This window comes from Aotus nancymaae, unplaced genomic scaffold, assembly GCF_030222135.1.
Source record: "Aotus nancymaae isolate 86718 unplaced genomic scaffold, 86718_ANA_hifiasm-v0.15.2.pri h1tg000028l, whole genome shotgun sequence".
NCBI lineage: Eukaryota > Metazoa > Chordata > Mammalia > Primates > Aotidae > Aotus > Aotus nancymaae.
The window spans coordinates 11,049,050-11,072,005 of NW_026988441.1; the positions used below are offsets into that span (position 1 = coordinate 11,049,050).

Below are 22,956 nucleotides of genomic sequence, written 5' to 3' on the forward strand. Positions count from 1 at the left end.
ACTGGGTGGCCATGTCCTGGGTCCTGCTGGCAGAAAAGGACAGGGAGCCTGGTGAGGTGCACGTGTTGTCTTACGAGCCCTGGCCTGCCAGGGGCACACACTGCTTCCATTGATACGCCTTTGCTGAGAAATTAGATACGTGGCCACAGCTAACTGCAAAAAAAAAAACCTGGGAGAAGCAGTGTAGCCAAGCGCCCAGAAAGCAGAAAACGGTTCATGGAGGACAGCGAGGGCTTTCTGCCACATCGCCTAGGAACTTCCACAAAGAGGACTTTAATTATAATCACAGCTACGCTTCCTCAGCGCTTCCTGGGTGTCTGGTGCCAGTCCAAGGGCTTTATATATATTGACTCATAGAAATGGTGCATCTAGGAACTTATAAAAATAGAACCTTAATGATAATTACAGCTGCCATTTTCCCAGCACTTATAGAGTGCTGCACTTAATTTGCATGAGATTATCAGCTTCTCAGAATAACCCTGTGAGATAGGGATTGTGATCCATTAATTCATTTAACAAATATTTTTGAGTACCTGCTGTGTGCTAAGCATTGGGAATGCACCAGTGAATAAAGCAAAAATCCTTGTCCTCATGGAGCTTACAGGGGAGTGGGGAGAGGCTGCTGGTAAAGACAGACATAAACAAGTAGATACAGCATATGCTGGGTGCTGATAAATGCTGTGAGAACAGTAAAGAACTGAAAGGAGGCCTGGCGTGGCGGCTCACTCCTGAAATCCTAGCACTGAGGTGGGCGGATCGCTCGAGCCCAGGAGTTCCAGACCAGCCTGGGCAGCATGCCAAAACTCCATCTCTACAAAATACAAAAAATTAGCTGGGCTTATGATGGTGCATGGCTGTAGTCCCAGCTACTAGGGAGGCTTAGGTGGGAGGACTGCTTGAGCCTGAGAAGTTAAGGCTGCAGTGGGCCATGATCCTGCCACTGCACTCCAGCCTGGGCAACCGTGAGACCCTGTCTCAAAAAAAAAAAAAAAAAAAAGGACTGAAGGGAGGCCAGGCACAGTGGCTCATGCCTGTAATTCCAGCACTTGGGGAGGCTGAGGTGGGAAGATTCTTGAGGCCAGGAGTTGAAGACCAGCCTGGGCAACATGGTGAGACCCCATCTATAAAAAAAAATTAAATTAGCTGGGTGTGGTGGTGCATGTCTGTGGTCCCAGCTATTCCGGAAGCTGAGGGAGGAGGATTGCTTGAGCCTTGGAGGCTGAGGCTGCAGTGAGCTGTGATTGTGCCACTGTACTCAATGCAGTCCAGCCTGGATGATGGCAAGAATTTGTCCCAACAAAAAATTTTTTAAAAGCACTGAAGGGAGATCTGTTCTGGAAGGTGGTTGCAATTTTAGAGTGTAGGTCCTTCCTGGAAAGGTGACAGATCTGAAGTGGGTGGAGAGCCACGTACATCAATGGGGAAGAGCACTCCAGGCTGGAGGAGGCAGGAGCCTGTCAAGGAGGCCAGAGCTGTGGGGATGAGGTCAAAGGGTAGCAGAGGACCAGCTCCTTACAGCCTTGCCAAAACTTGGGCTTGGGCTTGGGCTGTGAGATGGGAAGTACTAATTCATAATTCACAGAAGCTTGGCACCAACGCTGCTTGGAAAATAGAAGCCTAATTATAATAATAGCTATCATTTACTGAGCATTTACTGGGCAACCAGCACTGTTCTAAGGCGCTTTACATGTGTTAACTCATAGAAGCTTGGAAACTAAGAACCTTCAAGAACAGAACCTGAATGACCGTAATGGCCATCATTAAGTCAGTGCTCATGGTGGACCAGGCCCTGGGCTCAGTGCTTTATGTGGACAGTCACATCAGATCCTTACAAGTTAGGGACTGTTTTTGACTCATTCTCCCAACAGTGATTTATTGAGCACCTATGAGATGGCAGGCACTGCTCTGGGAGCTGGGAATACAGCAGTGAACGCGATGAACAAAAACTCCCTGCCTTCGTGGAGGTTATAATGGGGAAGACAGTAATCATGTATTTAATATACAAAATATATGGAATGTAAGATAGTCATAAGTGCTATGGAGAAAAAGGAACAGGGTAGGAAGCTTGTGTGTGTTTGAAGGTTGCAATTTTAAGTAGGGTGTTCAGGGAAGGCTTCACTGAAGTGACATAGAGAAGAGACCTAGAGAGGGGCAGGAGTGAGCCTTGTGGCTGTCTGTGGGGACAGTAAGTGCAATGGCCTGAGGTGGGAGTCCACTTGGGGTGTTTCGGAAGAGGACACGGGGCCACTAGGCTGGAACTGAGAAAGGCAGGGGAAGACAGGTAGAAGATGAGGTCAGAGAGCACCAGAGAACCAGCCCATAGGGGCCATATACTGACTTTGGCATTCTCTCCAAGTCTGAGTCCTCTTAATAATTGGAGTGCTCATAATAATCCTTAGAGGCTACTTTTATGACTCTTTTATAACTGCTATGACAGGCCAGGCACAGTAACTCAATGCCTGTAATCCCAGCACTTTGGGAGGCCAAGGCACGGGGATTGCCTGAGGTCAGGAGTTCAAGACCAGCCTGGCCAACATGGCAAAACCCCATCTCTACCAAAAATACAAAAATTTAGCCAGGTGTGGTGGCGTGTACCTGTTGTCCCAGCTACTTGGGAGGTGAATCACTCGTACCTGGGAGGCAGATTTTTGCAGTGAGCCAAGATCACACCACTGTACTCCATCCTGGGCGGTACAGCGAGACTCTGTCCCAAAAAAAAACCCAGCTACAACAGAGGCACAGAGAGGTTGACTTACCTGCTAGAGGCCACACAGCCAGTAAGCAGCAGAGCCCTGGTTTTTACCCAGACAAATGGATGCAGGCCCATCCACTCTTAGCTGCTAAGTCACACATTAGAAATAACAGTCTGGCACCCACAGCCACCATTACATTACATTACAGAGTGTATCTGGTCTCTACAAAGCTATTGAGTTTTTTAAACACTGGTTACCGTTGTTGAAAAATGGGTAATTTCACATTTAAAAAATGGAAGTTTCTGGACTTTTGAAAATTGTGAGATCTGTTTCGCTGAACCCCCATCCCATTGGGGCAGTAGTTTGTTGGAGCTGAGTAGGAGTCACTTTCTGTAGGGGAGGCATTCACTCTCATGTGCCCAGCTGCCACTGTCTCACATCTGTACACCCCACACCCTGCCTGCTTGGCCCAGAAAAGCATTTGCTTTTTTTTTTTTTTTTTAATGTTGTTTGTTTTTAGATGCAGTCTCGCTCTGTTGCCCAGACTTTAGTGCAGTGGTGTGATCTCGGCTCACTGCAGCCTCTGCCTCCCGAGTTGAAACAATTCTTGTGCCTCAGCCTCCTGAGTAGCTGAGACCGTGGTGCGTGCCACCACCCCTGCTAAATTTTGTGTTTTTTGGTAGAGATGGCTTTCACTATGTTGGCCAGGCTGGTCTTGAACTCCTGATGTCAAATGATCCTCCTGCCTCAGCCTCCCAAAGGGCTGGTATTACAGGTGTGAACCACCGTGCTTGGCCAGCATTTGCATCTTTGGCACCCATTACAGGATTTCAGACCAAAGCATTTTTCAAAACCCACACTTCTCATCCCAGAATCTCCAAACCTGACATTGATCCACTCTGAACTGAGACTTTCCTAACCACTATAGCTTCATGTCATAGAACCTCAGAATCATCAGCAGAAATTCCGGGCTCATTAAAACAACACAGTGCATTTGTGCAGCTGTAACAAAATACCTGAGACTGGATAATTCATAAAGAACAAAGGTTTAATTCTCATGGTACTGGAGACTGGGAAGTCCCAGGTCAGGGAACCAGCAGATTTGGTGTCTGATCTAATTTGGCCTGGAGTTTGAGATCACTGGAGGCCCAGAGTTTGTTTGAGATCAGCTTCTGCTTCCAAGTTGGTGCCTTCTTGCTGCGGCCTTACATAGTGGAAGGTGACAAAAAGGGATGAACGCTGTGTCCTCAGATGGTAGGAGAGATGGAAGGGGAGAAGGCCTACCTACTTCCCTCGGGTCCTTTTGTAAGGGCACTTATCTTGTTCATGAGGGCAGAGCGCTCATGACTTAACCGTCTCCTAGGTTCCCAACATATGAATATTGGGGGGACACATACATTCAACCACAGCACAAAGATAAGCATGATCATGGGTTTTATTTCCTGGAGCAGCACCCCATCCCATCTTCTGCCATAAGACAGGATTTCTAAGGACAGGTATAGAGAATTTCCATCCATTGGCAAATATTCCTAAGGATCACGAGAGACACTAGGAATCAGGAGTTGGGTCATTCAGCCAGCACCCTTCAGGATTTGGAACCAGGCCAGGCATTCCCCAAAGAGGATTTAATACAGGCAGTAGTTACACAGGTGTTAGGAGGCTGAAAGTCAGCCGGGCACGGTGGCTCACACCTGTAATCCCAGCACTTTGGGAGACCAAGGTGGGCAGATTGTTTGAGCCCAGGAGTTCAAGACCAGCCTGGACATGGCAAAACCCCATCTCTACAAAAAAATTAGCCAGGCATGGTGGTGCACACCTGCAGTCACAGCTACAGGGCGGGAAGCAGAGGTGGGAGGATCATCTGAGCCTGAGGAGGTCAAGGCTGCAGAGAGCCTTGATCTTGCCACTGCACTCCATGCTGGGTGACACAGTGAGACCCTGTCTCAAAAAAAAAAAAAAAAAGGGAGGCCAGGTGCGGTACAAACCCAGCACTTTGGGAGACCCAGGGTGGATCCCTGGAGTCCTGGAGTTTGAGACCAGCCTGAGCAACATAGTGAAACCCTGTCTCTACTAAAAATATAAAAATTAGCTGGTTATAGTGGCGCACACCTGTAATTCCAGCTACTCAGGAGGCTGGGGTTGCAGAATTGCTTGAGCCCAGGAGATGGAGGCTTCATTGAGCCAAGATCAAGCCACTGCACTCCAGCCTGGGAGACAGAGCGAGACTCAAAGAAAAAAGTTTAAAAGTAAGAGCGCACAGTTTACTGACATGATGGCATAGGTGGTGCAGGTCGGGCTGCAGGAGTCATGCTGACCCACTTTGAGATCTCCATTTGTTATTCAAGTGGTTATATCTTATGTCTGGGGTTTAGTCTGCAGATAAAGATGTGGAAGTCATCAGTGATGCTATTTAGAGAATCTGTGATGTCTGGAGAGAACAGGAAGCCCGGGTGTACTTGGGCAGGTTGCTATCTCGGGAGAGCATGTGGGATTAGATCCTTAGCTTTGGGTTTAGGGGAACCACTGTGGGGGTAGTGTGAAACTTCTGAGCATTCACCAGGAGCCAGAGGAAGTATCTGGCTTTTCATGAAGTTGGTATTTTGAAAAAAAGTGATGGTCTACTAACTCCAACCAGTCTCCCCATAAATGACCGCAGCAAAGAGATCCAGGGTAGCCCTGCCCCAAAACGCACACACACCCTCTACCTACCTACCTACCTACCTAGTAAGGTGGTGTTTCCCAGGATGGAAATTCCTGCTTTTCCAGACTCAGAGTAGGTTGAATGTCTTATTACTTAGACCGGGGTAGGCAAACTTCTGTAAAGGGCTAGATGGTAACTATTTTAAGTTTTGTAGGCCATAAGGATCTCTGTTGCAACTACTCATATCTGCTGTTCTTGGCAAAAGCAGTCATCAACAATACATAAGTAGTGAGTATAAAACTGTGTTCCAATGAATTTTTTTTGAGACTGAGTCTCACTTGTCGCCCAGGCTGGTGTGCAGTGGCATGACCTCGGCTCACTGCAACCTCTGATTCCCGGGTTCAAGCAATTCTCCTGCCTCAGCCTCCCGAGTAGCTGGGACCACAGGCATGCGCCACCATGCCTGGCTACAATAAAATTTTATTTGCAAAACCAGGCAGCAGGCTAGAGTTGGCAATAGTTTGCAGACCCCCTGTCTTGTTGCATGTGACAGAGAACCAAAATAATGGTGGCTTAAATAAGATAGAAGTTTATTTCTTAGATAGCAATATGAAAGTGGGCTGGTATGGTAGTTTTCCATGAAATTGACCAGAGACCCAGGCTCCTGCTATCTTGTTGCTCTGCCATCCCACATGTTGCTCTTGTCCTTATGTTCCGAGATGGCTGGATACCATGTCTGTATTAGTTAGGAAGGTGGAAAAAAGGTATGTTCCTTTCTTTTTTCTTTTTTAAATGGAGTCTTGCTGTGTCACCCAGGCTGAAGTTCAGTGACACAATCTTGGGTCACTGCAACCTCTGTCTCCCATGTTCAAGCAATTCTCCTGCCTCAGCCTCCCAAGTAGCTGGGATTACAGACCTGTGCCACCACGACTGGCTAATTTTTGTAGTTTAGTAAAGACGGGGTTCGGACTCTTGACCTCAGGTGATCCACCCGCCTTGGCCTCCAAAAGTGTTAGGATTACAGGCATAAGCCACCGCACCTGGCCACCCTTCTTAAGCTTGAGCATTCTACCCAGGAATTTAGCAAGAACTCAGTCACATGGCCACATCTAGCTGCAAAGGAATCTGGGAAATGTAGTCTTTCAGCTACCGTGTGCCTAGCTAAAAACTGATAGTGATCAGTCTACCACATCCACCTCACCTGTGGGCTTTAAAAACATCCCTTCACATAAACAGAGTCACGAGTGTTATATTCAGGGCATTGACCATTGTCTGCAGGTGCAGGGCAGGTAACTAAAGGGGTAATACTGGCCTGGTGGGACTCATCTCCAGTTGAGGGTGACACCCACTGCTTGCTCCAGCCTATTGTAGCTTCTGCCCTGCCCCTGCTGACAATGTCAGCCTGGGTTGGGCCTTTCAAGAGAGCTGAAAATAGGATCTTAATGAGAAATCTCCCAGTGTTGGCCAAATAAAACCTGAAACAGAAGGCATCTCTGTTTGATTCCAAATCAGTTTCCCCACAAGGCGAGGCCAACTCTGCCCTGAGTTCTCCCACCTGCCCACACCCTTATGTTCTCTGGAAATTCCCACTCAAAAGCCAGAACTCCCGGTTTAGACATTTTAATATGGATGTTTTGTTTTTAGATACTATTCCCGTTAGCTTATTCATACCATTTCACCTACACATATGAAAAAATATTTCATGACTAGAATGATATCCAAAATTATTTAAACAAGGCATAAATTATCGGGGGACCAGTGCCATCCAGTGCCATGGCCCCTCTGAATGAGGAGGGCTGGCAGGGGGTGGGAAGAGACTCAAGGACTCAAATTTCCACCCCCACTCAACTGGGGTCCAGCTCCCAACTTTGCTGCCCCCTCACCAAAGGCCCAAGTTGCCCCACATCTAGAACTCATCCAGTGGCACTACAGGCCAGCAACACCTTACCTTCCCTGCCCTCATTCAGGCAAAGGTCCAGGGCAGTTTGCTCCCACAGCCCATGGTATCCATCTGGGAAGAATGAAGGGTGATGGCACAATCACAGCTAAGCGTTTAACTGGGAGTTAGGGAGACGCAAATCATTTCTCTCCCGTACTCTCTTCCTGTTATTGTCTGATTTCACCGTCTCCTGAAGGCCCTGTGTCCTCCAAAGACTGAAGCTCTAAATGAGAATCTTCTGAGTCCTCTTTATTAAGAGCAATCTGCCCTCCCAGGGGAGGGAAGCAAATCCCTTAGGGCCCCCAGAGTTCCTGCACCCCATATCATGGGTGGGTGTCATGGGCCACAACGCCACCTGTCACCATGGAGAGGCTTAAGCTGCACTCAGAGCTCCCCCCGGGCATGCCGAATGTAGTGTTGATGCAGCCCTGCTTCCTGAGCAAAGTCCTGACCACACTCTGTGCAGGCGAAGGTGCCAGGAGGGGCTCGGGCCTCATGCATCTGGCGGTGCCGCCTCAGAGAAGCAGCCTGCCCAAAGGTCTTGCCACAGTCAGGACAAGGGAAGGTGGGTTGGGCAGTAATGGTTGCAACCGGTTGGGTGGGCTTGGCGGCTGGACCGTGGCTGCGCTGGTGGGTGATCAGGGCTTTGGAAGAGGGGAAGGAGCGGGCGCAGGTGAAACAGATGAAGAGGACCCCCTGCAGCTTCTGGGCCACGAAATCCGCTGGGTGTTCCCGCTTCATGTGACGCTCCTGGAACTTGGAATCTGCGAAGGTGATGAGGCAGCGGGTGCACTTCGGGGCCCCCAGGTGGCCTGAGGGATGTGGGAAGAGGTCAGGGGAGGCCAGCGGGAGTCTCCAGGACCTCTCCTGAGCCCCAGAATCACACCAGCAATTAACATTGAGTGTGTTATGTGCTAGGTTCTGTGCTAATGCTGGACAACACACAGGAGAACTGTTCTTGGACCCATTTTATGGATGAACAAACTGAGATTCAAAGAGATTAGGAGGCTGATGTGGGTGGATTACCTGAGCTCAGGAGTTCAAGACCAGCCTCGGCAACAGGGTAAAACCCTGTCTCTACTAAAATACAAAAAATTAGCTGGGCATGGCGGTGTTCACCTGTAGTCTCAGCTACTCAGGAGGCTGAGGCAGGAGAATTGCTTGAACTTAGGAGGCAGATGCTGCAGTCAGCTGACATCATGCCACTGCACTCCAGCCTAAGCGACAGAGTGAGACTCAATCTCCCCTCTGCCTCCCAAAAAAAGAGGTTAGGCAAGCTGCCCATAGTCATGAGGCTAGGAAAGAAAATGGTGGAGCCCAGAGTCAGCCGGCCCAATAGAGGGATATGGTGATTACAGCCCAACATTTGGAGCCAGACTGCTCCACCACTTCCTAGACACAATTATACCAGTTTCCTTATCTGGAAAATGCGCTAATAACAGTATCTACTCCATAGGACCACTGGAAGGAATAACTGAATTGCTATATAGTCGTTTGCAGTGGTGACTAATGATACAGACAAATGCAGCTCGACATCCAGGATCGGCCGTGGTACTCACAGCTAGACTTTGGTGTTCTGTTGAACATAAATAATTTCACAGAACATCAAGGACAGCCAAGGCCACGCTGTGACAAGAATGAATCAAGACAAGACTACATCATCATAACATCTGAACACAGACAAAATATGAATGCTGTCCAAGCAGACAAATGACCAAACTTCCTCCTATCTGGACTAATGAGAATGTCTGCTGCTGCTTTATCAGTCAGAACTTGAGGCTCACCTTCTTCCTTCCTCCTTATGCATAAGATTTATTAAAATAGCCAATCATAGAATTGTCCCTGCTTCCTGGTGGCATCCAATCCAGAGCCAAACAACACTTTTGCTGGAACCTTTTCCAAAACCACCACCCACAAGCCCAAATCCTATGTCGTTTTTAACACTTATGAGTCACCCCATAGTTCTCCCATGGTGTGTGTTCTTCATTGCACTGAGCAATAAACCCAACGTGTTCAACTGCTGGTGTGTTCCTGGTAGTCTCTGGCTCAAGGACATTGAGACTACAGCTCTTGTTAGAAATACCTTTCTCTGCCTCAGTTCCTGGTTTAAAGGGCCTATTAGAAGGACTGAATGAGATAATGAATGTTAAAATCATTCATAAGAATAAATGCACGTAGCACATAATAAAACATTGAGCAGGAGGTATTGCTATTACATATCAAACTGGCTACCATCATTAACACCCAGGTGTCCCCTTTGCTGCAGTTAATCCCATAACCACCCTGTGAGGTGGGTAGTGCCAGCCTCTTTTGACAGACAGGGAAACCAAGGCCCAAGTTACACTGAAAGTCTAGGGCAGAGTCAGAACTAGGATCTTGGGGCTTCTCTCCCAGTAAAACTATTCTTAGCCACATCTCTAACTCAAGCCTCTCCAGGAAGCCACCTTATCCCTCTGAATGCATAAGCATCGCAATCTTGCTTATGCGGCCAGAGGAGGGTAAGTACTCTGGCCACAAAAGCAGGTTTGAGGAGAGGCACTTCCTTCTAGAGCAGCTTAGGGGCCATTACAGCACCTTCTCGACAGGCGAAACTCTGGCGCCTTGGACACAAGTGCCAGAGATCTTAGCGTCAGCTCCTGCACCCACCCTCCTCTAGCCAGCCAGCCATGTGTACTCACAGATGTTGCCTCCTGGGCTCTGGGGACTTCTGTCCTTGGGTGAATCCTGCTGCTCCATGTTCTCTGCAGGGTTCGGGTCCTCCATGGTGCTGGGACCCTTCTAGTCAAGAGAGGAGTGTGCATGAGTGAAGCTGTTCATCTGTTACCAGCAGAGGGCACCCTAAGTCTATGACCTTTGACATCGCCAGAGGCTCTCCTTGCTTGCCTTTGACCCTCACGACATACTCTCTCCTTGAACTAATTGGTGGAGTTCTTGTTAAGAGAAGCTTCAAATCTCCCAAAAGACTGGACTTCCTGGGTTTGGGACTCCCCGAGAGTCTTCTCACTGGTGTGACCTATGACCTGCTGCATCAAACTCACTGAACTCAGCGTGGGAGCCTTTATCTTTGACACCAGCGTCATCCCGGTCTCAAGTGTCTTGGGGCAGGTAGTGATACCCACCCTTTATCCCAGTTCTTCCCGGGAAACATCCTCTGACATCCTGTGATTTTTGTTCCGCCCAGAGCCCCCGCCTCCCACGCGCGCTTGCAGCTACTATCCCGCTACCCTCAAGCGCTGCCTACAGGTTCCTGCTCCCAGGCCTGTTTTCCTCCGTACAGCAGAGGGCTGCCTTTCGCTGCGCCTGTCAGTCTCTCGCCACAGCGCCGCCACCCAGAGAGAAGTGGGATAGGGCCCACTCAGTCTCAGGGTCCTCCGTGGTTTCCGCACCCTTTCGCCACGTGAGTCTCTCGGAGCCGAGAGCCCGGATTTGCCATCCGGCAGTAGTACAGTCGCCCCAGCCCGGTGCTGAACATAACGGAAGGGGTCCTTCTCTGCACTAGGGCGCGTTATGATGACGTTACAGCCCCCTGTGCCGTATATACCTAAGCTTTTTGCGCCTGAATGAGTATGCGCTCGTGGCGCGCAGGCGCGTTGACTCCCTCATTGTTCTAGGTCCTGAGGCCGCGGAAGAGGGGCGTGCGCACTTTGGCCGTTCTGCGCAGGCGCTGCGAAGGTCTGGTTCTCTGCATTCTCGCTTCCAAGACACACCCCCTTTGTTGAGGGAGTGACGTCAGGTTAAAGCCACTGGGACGCGTCCCGGCATCTCTAAATCACGGCGTTCTGGCCTCTTCGGCCTCCGTCCGCCGCGGCCCAGGGACGAGCTTCTCAGCGACTGACCCACCTCCACCGACTGCACTCTCCCGTGGGTCGGCTCTGCTCGGTTGGTGATTTGGAAGGCGGAGGGGGGAGGATAAAACCAACAGGGTGTCCGAGGGAGGAGGGACTGGAAGCCAGATTTCTGAGGTTTTATTTATTTATTTTTGAGAGAGGGCCTTGCTTTGTCGCCCGGGCTGGAGTGCGGTGGTGCGATCATGGCCCACTGCAACCTCCAAGTCCTGAGCTCAAGCGAACCCCCCACCGTAGCCTTCCAAGTAGCTGGGACTACAGGCGCGCGCCACCACTCCCGGCTAAATTTTATTTTTTACAGGGACAGGGACTCTACCAGCGAGTCCCACATGTTACTCAGGCTGGTCTCGAATTCCTGGCCTCAAGCGATCCTCCCGCCTCGGCCTCCCAAAGCACTGGGATTACAGGCATGAGCCACCGCGCCTGATTTTTGAGTTTTTGAAGCAGAAAGGGAAACGTTTCCATCTAGAAAGAGGGTGGACAGACAGGACACCTGGGATCCCGGGGGAATAGCATCTGGGCTCTGGATTTTTTAGGTCCTGGAGAGTGACGCTCAAGAATCGAAGGGGACAGAGTGGAGGATTGAGTCCAGGGTTCCAGGTGGAGCGGCTAGGAAAGAAAAAGGCCAGGTGTTCCCTGACCCGGGTCTTCTCCACCCGTTGCTTTCCAGCCATGCCTCCGCCGCAGGGTGACGTGACCGCCTTATTCCTCGGGCCTCCGGGCTTGGGAAAGTCTGCGCTGATCGCAGCGCTGTGCGACAAGGATGTGGAGACACTCGAGGCCCCCGAGGGACGGACGGACTCCGGGGTCCCCAGCCTGAAAGCTGCGGGCCCAGGCCTTTTTCTGGGTGAGCTGAGCTGCCCACCCGCAGCGCCGGGGCCCTGGGCGGCGGAAGCCAACGTGCTGGTACTGGTGCTGCCCGGACCCGAGGGGAACGGCGAACCCTTGGCCCCAGCCCTGGGAGAGGCAGCGCGGGCCGCCCTGGCCGGAGGGACGCCGCTACTGGCTGTGCGGAACCTCCGTCCTGGGGATTCACAGAATGCCACCCAGGCCCGTGATCAGACTGCAGCTCTGCTGAACAGCGCTGGGTTAGGAGCTGCGGATCTGTTCGTGCTACCGGCGAACTGCGGCAGCTCTAACGGCTGTGAGGAGCTAGAGCGCCTCCGGGTGGCACTGCAGAGCCAGGCAGAAGCGCTGAGGAGGTGAGTGTCGGCTTTCTGGCTGGGTCCCTTAGTTGAGACCCTATGCACCTAGGCCCTTTTTGAGGTCCGTGAGATCCCTCCCCCAGTGAGTTTGAGGCAAAGCTTAACTCTATTATTGTTCTTTTTTTTTCAGAGACAGGATCTCGCTATGTTGGCTAGGTTGAATTTGAACTCCTGGCCTTAAGCGATACTCCCGCCTTAGCCTCCCAAAGTGCTAGGATTACAGTCGCGAGCCACCATACCCAGCCTTTTTTTGAGACAGGCTGGAGTGCAGTGGCACAATCCTAGCTCACTGAGGGCCTCCACCTCCTGGGCTCAAATGACTCTTCTGCCTCAGCCTCCTGAGTAGCCAGTACTACAGGCTGCAAAATAAGATCTCACTGCTTCCCCAGGCTGGTCTTGAACTCCTGGCCTCAAGCCATGCTCCCACCCAGGCTTCCCAAAGCCCTAGGATTAGAAGGGAAGGGCTTAACACTTTATCTGTTGGGGCTCTGAGGCGCATTTTTCCAGGCCCTGGCCCAACCAAGGTGATCTGCCCGCCTTGACCTCCCAAAGTGCTGGAGTTACAGGTATGAGACACTGTGCCCAGCCCCCTGGAAGATTTTACCTGAAAACTCTAATCTTTGAGCCGTCTCCACCATCAGCTTGGTTTTCAAGCGACCTCGGTTGCCCTAAAGCCATACCTGCAATGAGTGTTATTATTAAATATTTTATTTATTTATTTATTTATTTGAGATAGAATCTTACACTGTTTCCCGGGCTGGAGTGCAAAGATGCGATCTCAGCTCATTGCAACCTCTGCCTCTCGGGTTCCAGCGATTCTTCTGCCTCAGCCTCTCATGTAGCTAGGATTGCAGGCGCCGTCACCACGCCCGGTTATTTTTATTTTCTCCTTTTTTTTTTGGATATTTTTAGTAGAGACAGGGTTTCACTATGTTGGCCAGCCTGGTCTCAAACTCCTGACCTCACGATCCGCCCGTCTTGGCCTCCCAAAGTGCTGGGATTACAGGCGTGAGCCACGGCGCCTGGCCATTGAACATTATTATTTGGGGGCATCCTCATCCACCTCCTTTCTCCAGCTTCCTCTCGTTTCTGTGCCCACTTGCTGGCTACCTCCTGAATTGGCTCTCCCACCTGCCAGCCTCCTCATTTTCAGACTTTAAAATGAGATTCAGGCTGGGCGTGGTGGCTCATGACTGTAATCCAAGCTCTTTGGAGGCCAAGGCGGGCGGATCACCTGAGGTCAGGAGTTCAAGACCAGCCTGACCAACATGGTGAAACCCCGTCTTAAAATAAATAAATAAATAAATAAAATAAAATGAGATTCAGAGAGAGGCAGTTCCTTGTTCCAGTACACACTCATCTTTTTTCCTTAGCCTCACCTGCTTGGGTGACTACCTTAGCCACTCCCCCCCTTAGTAAGAACTAGTAGATAAGATTTCACCCTTCATTTACCCTCCTTAGGCCCAACCTCTGAAAAGAGTGCCTTTGGGGACTTTGTATCAAATAGTGCTGAGACAGACACATTTGCGATTCTTTGTTCCAGGCCCCACCCTCTTTGAGCTTTGTCCCGCCCAGCACAGCTGACCCTTGGAAAAGCCCCACCCCCAAATACTGTATTCCATAGAAGTCTTAGCCCAATCCCCATTTTAGGCTAGGGTGGGAAATCTGACCTTAAGCCCACCCATCCGATCATCAAGACTCCATTATTGCTTTAAGCCCCTCCCATATCATCATGGCCCCTCCCCATCTGGTTTCTATTTGCTGTGCAATCAGTTAGGCCCCTCCCTTTCCCACCGCTACCCCACTCTCAGATTATTCGGAAAGCTCTGCCATTGTCATCATAGCCCAGTCCTTGTCACCCAGCCTCTCTTCTACCGTTGACCCTGTCCCTTCTTGTCTCCGCAGGCTCCTGCCACCGGCCCAGGATGGTTTCGAGGTGCTAGGTGCAGCAGAGCTGGAGGCTGTGCGCGAGGCCTTTGAGACCGGTGGCCTGGAGGCTGCTCTGTCGTGGGTACGCTCAGGCCTGGAGCGCCTGGGCAGTGCACGGCTAGACCTGGCCGTGGTCGGCAAGGCTGACGTGGGCCTTGTGCTGGACACGCTGCTTGGATTGGATCCTGGCGACCCAGGTGCTGCTCCTGCTTCGGTGCCTATGGGACCCACTCCCTTCCCGGCCCCAGAGCGCCCGAATGTGGTGCTCTGGACTGTGCCTCTGGACCCCACGGGCACTGCCACCCCCCCCCGCTGACACCTCCCACCTTTCGCACTACGACGCCCTCATCCTCGTCACCCCTGGGGCCCCCACTGAGAAGGACTGGGCCCAGGTCCAGGCCTTGGTGCTACCAGATGCGCCTCTCGTCTGCGTGCGCACAGACGGCGAGGGTGAGGATCCGGAGTGTGTGGGAGAAGGCAAGATGGAGAAACCCAGCAGCGAGAGCTTAAAGAACGCAGGCGGAGGGGGATTGGAGAATGCACTCAGTAAGGGAAGGGAGAAATATAGCGCTGGATTGCAGAAAGCAGGCAGTGGGGAAGGTTCTGGGAAAGCTGGCAGCGAGGGTTTGCAGCAGGTTGTCGGCATGAAGAAATCGGGCGGTGGGGACTCAGAGCGGGCCGCCGCGTTAAGCCCAGAGGACGAGACTTGGGAGGTGCTGGAGGAGGCACCGCCGCCAGTGTTCCCCCTACGGCCTGGCGGACTGCCAGGGCTGTGCGAATGGCTGCGGCGAGCGCTTCCCCCAGCCCAGGCAGGGGCGCTGCTGCTGGCGCTGCCACCAGCGTCTCCCAGCGCCGCCCGAACCAAAGCTGCGGCACTACGGGCCGGGGCGTGGAGGCCAGCTCTGCTGGCTAGCCTGGCGGCGGCGGCAGCACCACTCCCAGGACTGGGCTGGGCATGCGACGTAGCGCTTTTGCGGGGTCAGCTGGCCGAATGGCGACGGGGCCTGGGTCTGGAACCCGCGGCGCTGGCTCGACGGGAGCGCGCCCTGGGCCTGGCTCCTGGGGAGCTGGCAGCACGTGCTCATTTCCCAGGCCCGGTGACGCGCGCTGAGGTGGAAGCAAGGCTGGGCGCGTGGGCAGGTGAGGGCACTGCTGGGGGCGCAGCACTGGGCGCGCTCTCCTTCCTGTGGCCTGCTGGTGGCGCAGCGGCGACAGGTGGCCTGGGCTACCGCGCGGCTCATGGCGTCCTGCTGCAGGCGCTCGATGAGATGCGGGCTGATGCCGAGGCCGTGCTGGCACGCCCTGAGTCTGCACAGTGAGGGGTGGGATGGGGGCCGGGCTCCCCCAAGTTTCACCTCAAGGGGAGGGGGCTTGGGAATCCAGATTCTGGCAGGGGATATTTGGGCTTAATTCTGGGTGCTTGAGGGGGATGTGGACTCTGACTTCTAGCTGGGATATGTGACTTCTCGTCACCTGGATTCAGAGAGTCTGGGGGACAGGAATCCTGATTTCTTTGGGAACCATGAAGCATGACATCCAGACCCTTCAGTCCTGAAGGGAGTTGGTGGCCGGAACTCTGGAAGGGACTATGCCTTTGTCTCCTAGGGAGTAGAAACTGGAGTTATTGGGTGTTTAGTCCTCCGGTGGAGGAGGGTAGAAGTCCTGTTTCGTAATTGGTGGAGAGGTGTCCATGCCTGGGACCTGAACTCCAGTATAGGGGTGGGAGACCTGAGCGCCCCAGGGAGCTGGAACTCATGGGCTTCAGAGCCTCAGGGAAATAGGGTCTACATTTCTCTTGGAGAAAAAGCCTGCACGCAGGTCCCCAAGGAGCAGTGGGTTTTGAATCTTTATGGGGTTGAGGAGGCCTCTGAGGTCTCGGCCTCCTGGGTTCCAAGATGGCTGGGGACCTTGGTTCCTAATTCTTGGGTCGGGGGAGGTCTGCATCTGGAGGAGGGATTGAGGGCTTCTGGGAGAAAGCTGGAGACCTCTTGATCACTCCTGGGGAGTCGATGGGCTTCCACTAACTGCCCTCCAAAAGTGTTTGTAGATGGTGGGCCCACAAAAATGAGGTGAGGTGGGTAAGAGGTCTGGGCATGGTGGGCTCTGAGAGTAGCTGGGGACCAGGAATGAGGCCTTCTGGGTGTAGAAGGGCAGGAAAGCATACCTCAGAGATAGAGCGCCTGCAAACCTTGTGTTGGGATCCCGGCAACTGCCTCTGTGAGTATGACTGGGAAGGGATATAACTGCCTTCACTTTCTAGGTGCTGAGCGATTCAGGTGATCTCTGGGGAGTCTGTTCCTCTGTCTCTTTTCTTTAGGGGTTTCTATCTGTTTTCGGCCTCAGTTTCTCCTGTCATTTAGCCATAACCCTTTCTGGCCTTGGTGTTTTGTGCACCTTCTTTTTTGGAAAAGCAGCTGTACTGCTGCACTGGTCCAGACACTTCTGTGTGGCTACCTCGGGTATCTCCAGGAGGCTCTGCTTTATGGTGTACATAGAGGGTGCTGCATTGAGCCAGGGGCCCACCAAATGGGTGGGCAGGCATTCGAGACCATGGGAATATGCCAGGAGTGAGTGAAGCAAAGGCAGAAACCACAGTGCCTGGAATGTTCTAGGCTGCTAGCTACATGTAGGGGGAAAGCTGCAGGTTACAGAATTCTTCAGAGTCAGAAACAGAAAAGGAGGATCTGAAAATCCAAACGAAGTCCAGAGAGGGCAGGCTTGAGGCCCAACAGCACACAGTGAGGCCCTGCAGGTCTGGCCCTTGCCTGTTCTCATTACCTGACCCTTCTCACTCCCATCCAGCCTGATAGGCTGTCCTTTTTTTTTTTTTTTGAGATGGAGTTTTGCTCTGTTGCCCAGGCTGAAGTGCAGGGACATCATCTCCGCTCACTTCAAGCTCAGTCTCCTGAGTAGCTGAGATGACAGGCATGGCCCCCACACCTGGGTAATTTTGTTGTTGTTGTTGTTGTTGTTTGAGACGGAGTTTCGCTTTTGTTACCCAGGCTGGAATGCAATGGCGCGATCTCGGCTCACCGCAACCTCCGTCTCCTGGGTTCAAGCAATTCTCCTGCCTCAGCCTCCCGAGTAGCTGGGACTACAGGCGTGCGCCACCATGCCCAGCTAATTTTTGCATTTTTTAGTAGAGACGGGGTTTCACCTTGTTGACCCGGATGGTCTCGATCTCTTGACATGATCCACCCGTCTCGGCCTCCCAAAGTGCTGGGATTATAGGCGTGGGCCACCGCGCCCGGACAATTTTTGTTTTTTTAGTAGAGATGGGGTTTCACCATGTTGGCCAGGCTGGTCTTGAACTCTTGACCTCAGGTGATCCACCTGCCTTGGACTCCCAAAGTGCTGGGATTACAGGCATGTGCCATCATGCCCACCTGATTTTCTTTGTGATGCCTGAGTGGCCACCTTGAGTCCTGCCTGGGAACCCTTGCCCCTGCTGTTCTCTTTCACAACTTCCTGTTCTACTCTCAAACCTACCTTCCTGTGACTGGCTCAGTCAGATCTCAGCTCAAATATTCCCTCAAAGAGAACTTCCCCTCCCTGAACACCCTATCTGAAGTAGCTCACATCCCCCATTATTCATTCCGGCCAGTTGAATTTCCTTGTAGCAATTATTACTGTGAAAAATGATCTTATTTATTTACCTGTTTATTGGCGTTTGACCCATTGCCTGTCCTGTTCTCTGTTGTTCCCCCAGCATCTAGAATAGCTGCCTGACACAATAGGTGCTTGGTAACTATTTATTATTATTATTATGTTAGAGACAGGGTCTTGCTCTGTTGTCCAGGCTGGAATACAGTGGCATGACCGAGATTCACTGCTACCTCCAACTCCTGGGCTCAAATGATCCTCACACCTCTGCCTACGGAGTAGCTGGGACTATAGGTACACTCCACCAAACGTTTTGTAGAGACAGGTTTTTGTTTGTAGCCCACGCTAGTGTTGAACTCCTGGCCTCAAGCGATCCTTGCACCTTGATGGGATTACAGGTATGAGCCACCACACACCCAGCCTAAATGTTTATCTCATTGATCAGTGGCAGAACTAGGATTGGAATTTAGATTGTTGATCTCTTGCCACAAGATAGGAAAATGAGCAAGATGGGGAGAAACAAGCATTTAATAGGAGAGAACGCGCTTGTCCAAGGTCAGGGGACCTAGGAAGCAAGCATGGCTTTGCCGCTGTCACTGTGTGTGACTCGGACAGTGCCTTCTTTTCCCATCTGTGAAATGAAAGAGCTAGAGAAGAACCTTAAATAGTTTTGAGATCCTGTCTCCCTTAAAAGCTGAAGACAAGGGTAACTGATCCTAGGGCAGATACCTGAGGGATGGTACCACCGTCTCCAGCTTGGACTCCCACCACTGACACTGCCCATCAAAGTTGAGCTATCCACCATGGGGAAGAGCGCTTGGTTCTATACTGAATGGCCCCAGGCATTTTCATGAAAGCTCTTTCGGCTTTAGGGGAAGAATATTCATCCATATCTGTAATATCTAGTACACTCCTTTATAGCCCTCATATCAGGGTCTAAGCCCTGGCAATCAGGCATGTCACCCATGTGATGGAATGGGAGGGCTGCAGGGCAGCACTGTCCAGCAGAAACAAAATTCAAGCCTCATATGTCATTTTAAGGTTTTTTTGTGTGTGACAGTCTTGCTCTGTCACCCAGGCTGGAGTGCCGTGGCATGATCTCAGCTCACTGCGATCTCCTGGGTTCAAGCGATCCTGCCTAAGCTTCCTGAGTAGCTGGGACTACAGGCATGCACCATCACACCTGGCTAATTTGTGTATTTTTAGTAGAGATGGGGTTTCACCATGTTAGCCAAGCTGGTCCCAAACTCCTGATCTCAAGTTGTCCACCCACCTCAGCCTCCCAAAGTGCTAAAATTACAGGCAAGTTTTCTAATAGCCACATTAGAAAATTAAAAGGAAACAGGTTAGGCCGGGCGTGGTGGCTCACGCCTGTAATCCCAGCACTTTGGGAGGCCGAGGCGGGTGGATCACGAGGTCAAGAGATCAAGACCATCCTGGTCAACATGGTGAAACCCCGTCTCTGCTAAAAATACAAAAAATTAGCTGGGCATGGTGGCGCGTGCCTGTAATCCCAGCTACTCAGGAGGCTGAGGTAGGAGAATTGCCTGAACCCAGGAGGCAGAGGTTGCGGTGAGCCAAGATCATGCCATTGCACTCCAGCCTGGGTAACAAGAGCGAAACTCCGTCTCAAAAAAAAAAAAAAAAAAAGGAAACAGGTTAAATTTATTTTAATATGTTTTACTTAACCCAATATATCCAAAATAGCATTTTAGCATGTCATCGATATTTTTTAAATGAGTTATTTTACATTGTTTTATGCTGTCTTCAAAACCTGGTGTATATTTTAGACTTACACTACATCTCAATTACCATGATACATTTTCATCTGAAATGCTTGACCTGTGTTTCGAATTCTTAAAATTCATATTTGGAGAAGTAGATTTACATATCCCAGTTCCGATTATATAATAGTTTTCCAAAAACTGAAGTGGGTGTCAATTTTTTTAAAGTAGAGATGGGGTCTCATTAAGTTGACCAAGATGGTTTTGGTTTTGGTTTTGTTTTTTCAGGCAGAGTCTCACTTTGTCACCCAGGCTGGAGTGCAGTGGCATGACCTTGGCTCACTGCAATCTCCACCTCCCAGGTTCAAGTCATTCTCTTGCATCAACCTCCTGAGTTGCTGGGACTACAGGTGTGTGCCACCACGCCCGGCTAATTTTTGTTTATTTTTAGTAGAGACAGGGTTTCACCATGTTGGCCAGGCTGGTCTCGAACTCCTGACCTCAGGTGATCCACCCACCTCGGCCTCCCAAAGTGCTAGGGTTACACGTATGAGCCATCACGCTGCCACCAAGTTGGTTTTGAACCCTTGGCCTCAAGTGATCCTCCCACCTCAGCCTTCCAAAGTGTTAGGATTACAGGCATGGTCCACCGTACCTGGCCTCAGCTGTTCAATTAAAAGTAAATAAAACTTAAGATTCTGTGTCTCATTGGCAATAGAACAACATTTCAAATACTAGTAGCCATGTGTGATCAGTGGCTACAGTATTGGACAGTGCAGATACAACTTCCATCAGCTGGAAATGCTATCAGCCTAGTTCTCGGGGCAGGTAGTCCTTCAACTGACTTGAGCATGTCACTCCACAAAGGGCCTCTACCTCGTGTGGTTATGGTGAGAATCAAGCGTATGTATGTACATACATGCAGACCACATGTGCACACACTCATAACATAGTGCACCCTTTCCTGAGAAGCCTGACACACTGGGAGCTCAAACTTGAGTGCCACCCAGCCCTGGGCATCACCAAGATGACTCTAGTCTGGGCGCCTTTTGTCTCATCCCATGCCTTTGCTCAGAATGTGCCCTTCCTTTTTCTGCCACTTTGACACCGTCTCTGATTTGGTCCTGTCTGACATCACTGCTATATGCTTTGCTGCTCTAAATTTCCTCTGCCCTCATGCCAGCAGGAGTCATGCCAGAGATCATATCTGAGAAAGCAAGACAATTTTGTGTGTGTGTGTGTGTGTGTGTGTGTGTGTCTGTGCCCATAGAGGAGTGCTGGTTGTGTTGATACAGTTAGTTGTATATTGATTGCGTTTATATAGTTGTATATATTGACACCCTTGAGTGTTAGGGCTCTTTGTGAGGGTGTTCGCCTTTTAAATCATGACTTTCAATGGGATTGAATTTTAGTCTTTGTGAAGACATAAGGTTGTTGATAGGCATCTGTCTCTGGGAGCATCCAAGCAGAAAAGACTAAGACTCTCGTGTAGACAGATCACTGGCTGCCGTCAAAGTGTGTCTGTATGGCACCACAGGCTGGTCAAAGGCAGAAATTCAAGGAAATTGATGAATTTTGGAATTGCCCTCAGAAGCAGAACAGGCACGGAAAACCTGGGTGAGTGGGCGAGACAGCCTCATCACCACAGCAGAGTTCCATACATTCCTGGATAATGGTGGAGGGGTTTGTGTCCACTGCAGTGGGGAACCATGAAGGGCACATCAAAGATACGGTTGGCCTGTGGTGCCCTTTGGAGGAATGAATAAAAATGAATGGAAATCCTATTGTGTGTCTGTTCTTCTGGAGTTTGAGGGAAAAAAAAGATCCTTGAGATTTTGACTGGGCTGGAAACCTAGACTCTGGGTCTGGGGATTGGAGGGATGGTGGGGAATCTGCCGGGAAAGACTGGGCTGTGATCAAGAGACTTCATCAGTATCTGAGTTTTGCCACCCTGGAAGGAGCGCAGGCAGACTTCCTGTTTAAACATTGGGAGCTTGTGATGGTAAAGCACCTTAGCTCTGGAGCCAGCTGGACCCATTAATGTCCCCAGTTGGTCCAGCCTTTCTGTAGCCATGCACTTGAATTGTTGCTCTCCTTCTAACTCTAGACTTGACTGTGATTTGCTTTGACCACTAGAACAACAGCAAACGTGATGCAAGCAGCGGCTTGAAAAGTGCTTTGCACACTGGACTTCCTCTCTTGCTGCCCTTGGGGCCCCTCCCACCACTGCCACATCCAAACCCCAGGCTGGCCCAGCACAGTGGCTTATGCCCATAATCCCAGCACTTAGGGAGGCAAAGGTAGAAGGATTACATGAGCCCAGGAGATCGAGACCAGCCTGGGCAGCATGGCAAGACCCCATCTCTACAAAATATCAACAACAGCTTTTCTGGTCCCGGTCGCAGAAGCAGGATGACGAAGGGAACGTCATCGTTTGGGAAGCGTCGCAATAAGACGCACAAGTTGTGCCGCCACTGTGGCTCTAAGGCCTACCACCTTCAGAAGTCGACCTGCGGCAAATGTGGCTACCCCGCCAAGCGCAAGAGAAAGTATAACTGGAGTGCCAAGGCTAAAAGACGAAATGCCACCGGGACTGGTTGAATGAGGCAGCTAAAAATTGTATACCGCAGATTCAGGCATGGATTCCGTGAAGGAACAACACCTAAACCCAAGAGGGCAGCTGTTGCAGCATCCAGTTCATCTTAAGAATTTCAGCGATTAGTCACACAATAAATGTTCTGGTTTAAAAAAAAAAAATCAACAACAAAATTAGCCAGATTGGTGGTGTGCACCCGTGGTCCCAGCTACATGGGGGAGGCTGAGGCAAGAGGATTGAGTCCAGGAAGTCAAGGCTAAAGTGAACTCTGATGGCTCCACTGCACTCACACTCCAGCCTGGGAGACAGAGTAAGACAATGTCCTGGCCGGGCATGGTGGCTCATGCCTGTAATCCAAGCACTTTGGAGGCGAAGGTGGGCAGATCACCTGAGGTCAGGACTTCAAGACCAGCCTGACCAACATGGTGAAACCCCGTCTTAAAAAAAAAAAAAAAAAGCCAGTCCCGGTGGCTTATATCTGTAATCCCGGCACTTTGGGAGGCCAAGGTGGGTGGATCACCTGAGGTTGGGAGTTCGAGACCAGCCTGACCAACATGGAGAAACCCTGTCTTTATTCTAAAAAAAAGAAAGAGGGCCGGGCGCAGTGGTTCACGCCTGTAATCCCAGCACTTTGGGAGGCTGAGGCGGGTAGATCACGAGGTCAAGAGATTGAGACCATCCTGGTCAACAAGGTGAAACCCCGTCTCTACTAAAAATACAAAAAATTAGCTGGGCATGGTGGTGCGTGCCTGTAATCCCAGCTACTCAGGAGGCTGAGGCA

The 22,956-nt window shown here is 51.0% G+C and overlaps 2 protein-coding genes and 1 pseudogene across 5 annotated transcripts; 2 read left to right on the forward strand and 1 right to left on the reverse strand.

Annotated features, from left to right (window-relative positions):
- Positions 1-31: 31 nt before the first annotated feature.
- Positions 32-15,571, forward strand: IRGQ (immunity related GTPase Q). The gene is given in 7 exon segments (XM_012437976.3): positions 32-883; positions 1,061-8,336; positions 8,730-10,378; positions 10,885-10,945; positions 11,789-12,320; positions 14,229-14,556; positions 14,558-15,571. Coding segments are annotated over 5 exon segments (2,025 nt in total). The 5' UTR covers positions 32-883; positions 1,061-8,336; positions 8,730-10,288.
- ZNF576 (zinc finger protein 576) lies at positions 5,908-10,684 on the reverse strand. 4 transcript variants are annotated; one of them, XM_012437981.3, is made up of 3 exons: positions 10,515-10,684; positions 9,952-10,051; positions 5,908-8,085 (listed from the first exon to the last, which is right to left on the reverse strand). In XM_012437981.3, the coding sequence occupies exons 2-3, from the start codon at positions 10,034-10,036 to the stop codon at positions 7,658-7,660; spliced, it is 513 nt and encodes a 170-aa protein (XP_012293404.1). In that variant the 5' UTR covers positions 10,037-10,051; positions 10,515-10,684; the 3' UTR covers positions 5,908-7,657. The 4 variants fall into 4 exon arrangements, with proteins under 4 accessions (XP_012293404.1, XP_012293402.1, XP_012293401.1 ...); XM_012437979.3 differs by having other exon boundaries at positions 9,952-10,048; positions 10,393-10,540; XM_012437978.2 differs by having other exon boundaries at positions 10,393-10,540.
- A 43-nt stretch (positions 15,572-15,614) lies between the features above and the next one.
- On the forward strand, positions 15,615-22,598 carry LOC135276741 (large ribosomal subunit protein eL37-like; annotated as a pseudogene).
- The last annotated feature ends 358 nt before the right edge of the window (positions 22,599-22,956 follow it).

What these genes read in the sequence shown, in the direction of transcription:
- ZNF576 (XM_012437981.3), bottom strand. Translation starts at nt 10,036, where the DNA reads ATGGAGGACCCGAACCCTGCAGAGAACATGGAGCAGCAGGATTCACCC. An exon ending in GAGCCCAGGAGGCAACATCT is followed by an intron (nt 8,086 to 9,951) that starts GTGAGTACACAT and finishes CACATCCCTCAG; the next exon opens with GCCACCTGGGGGCCCCGAAG.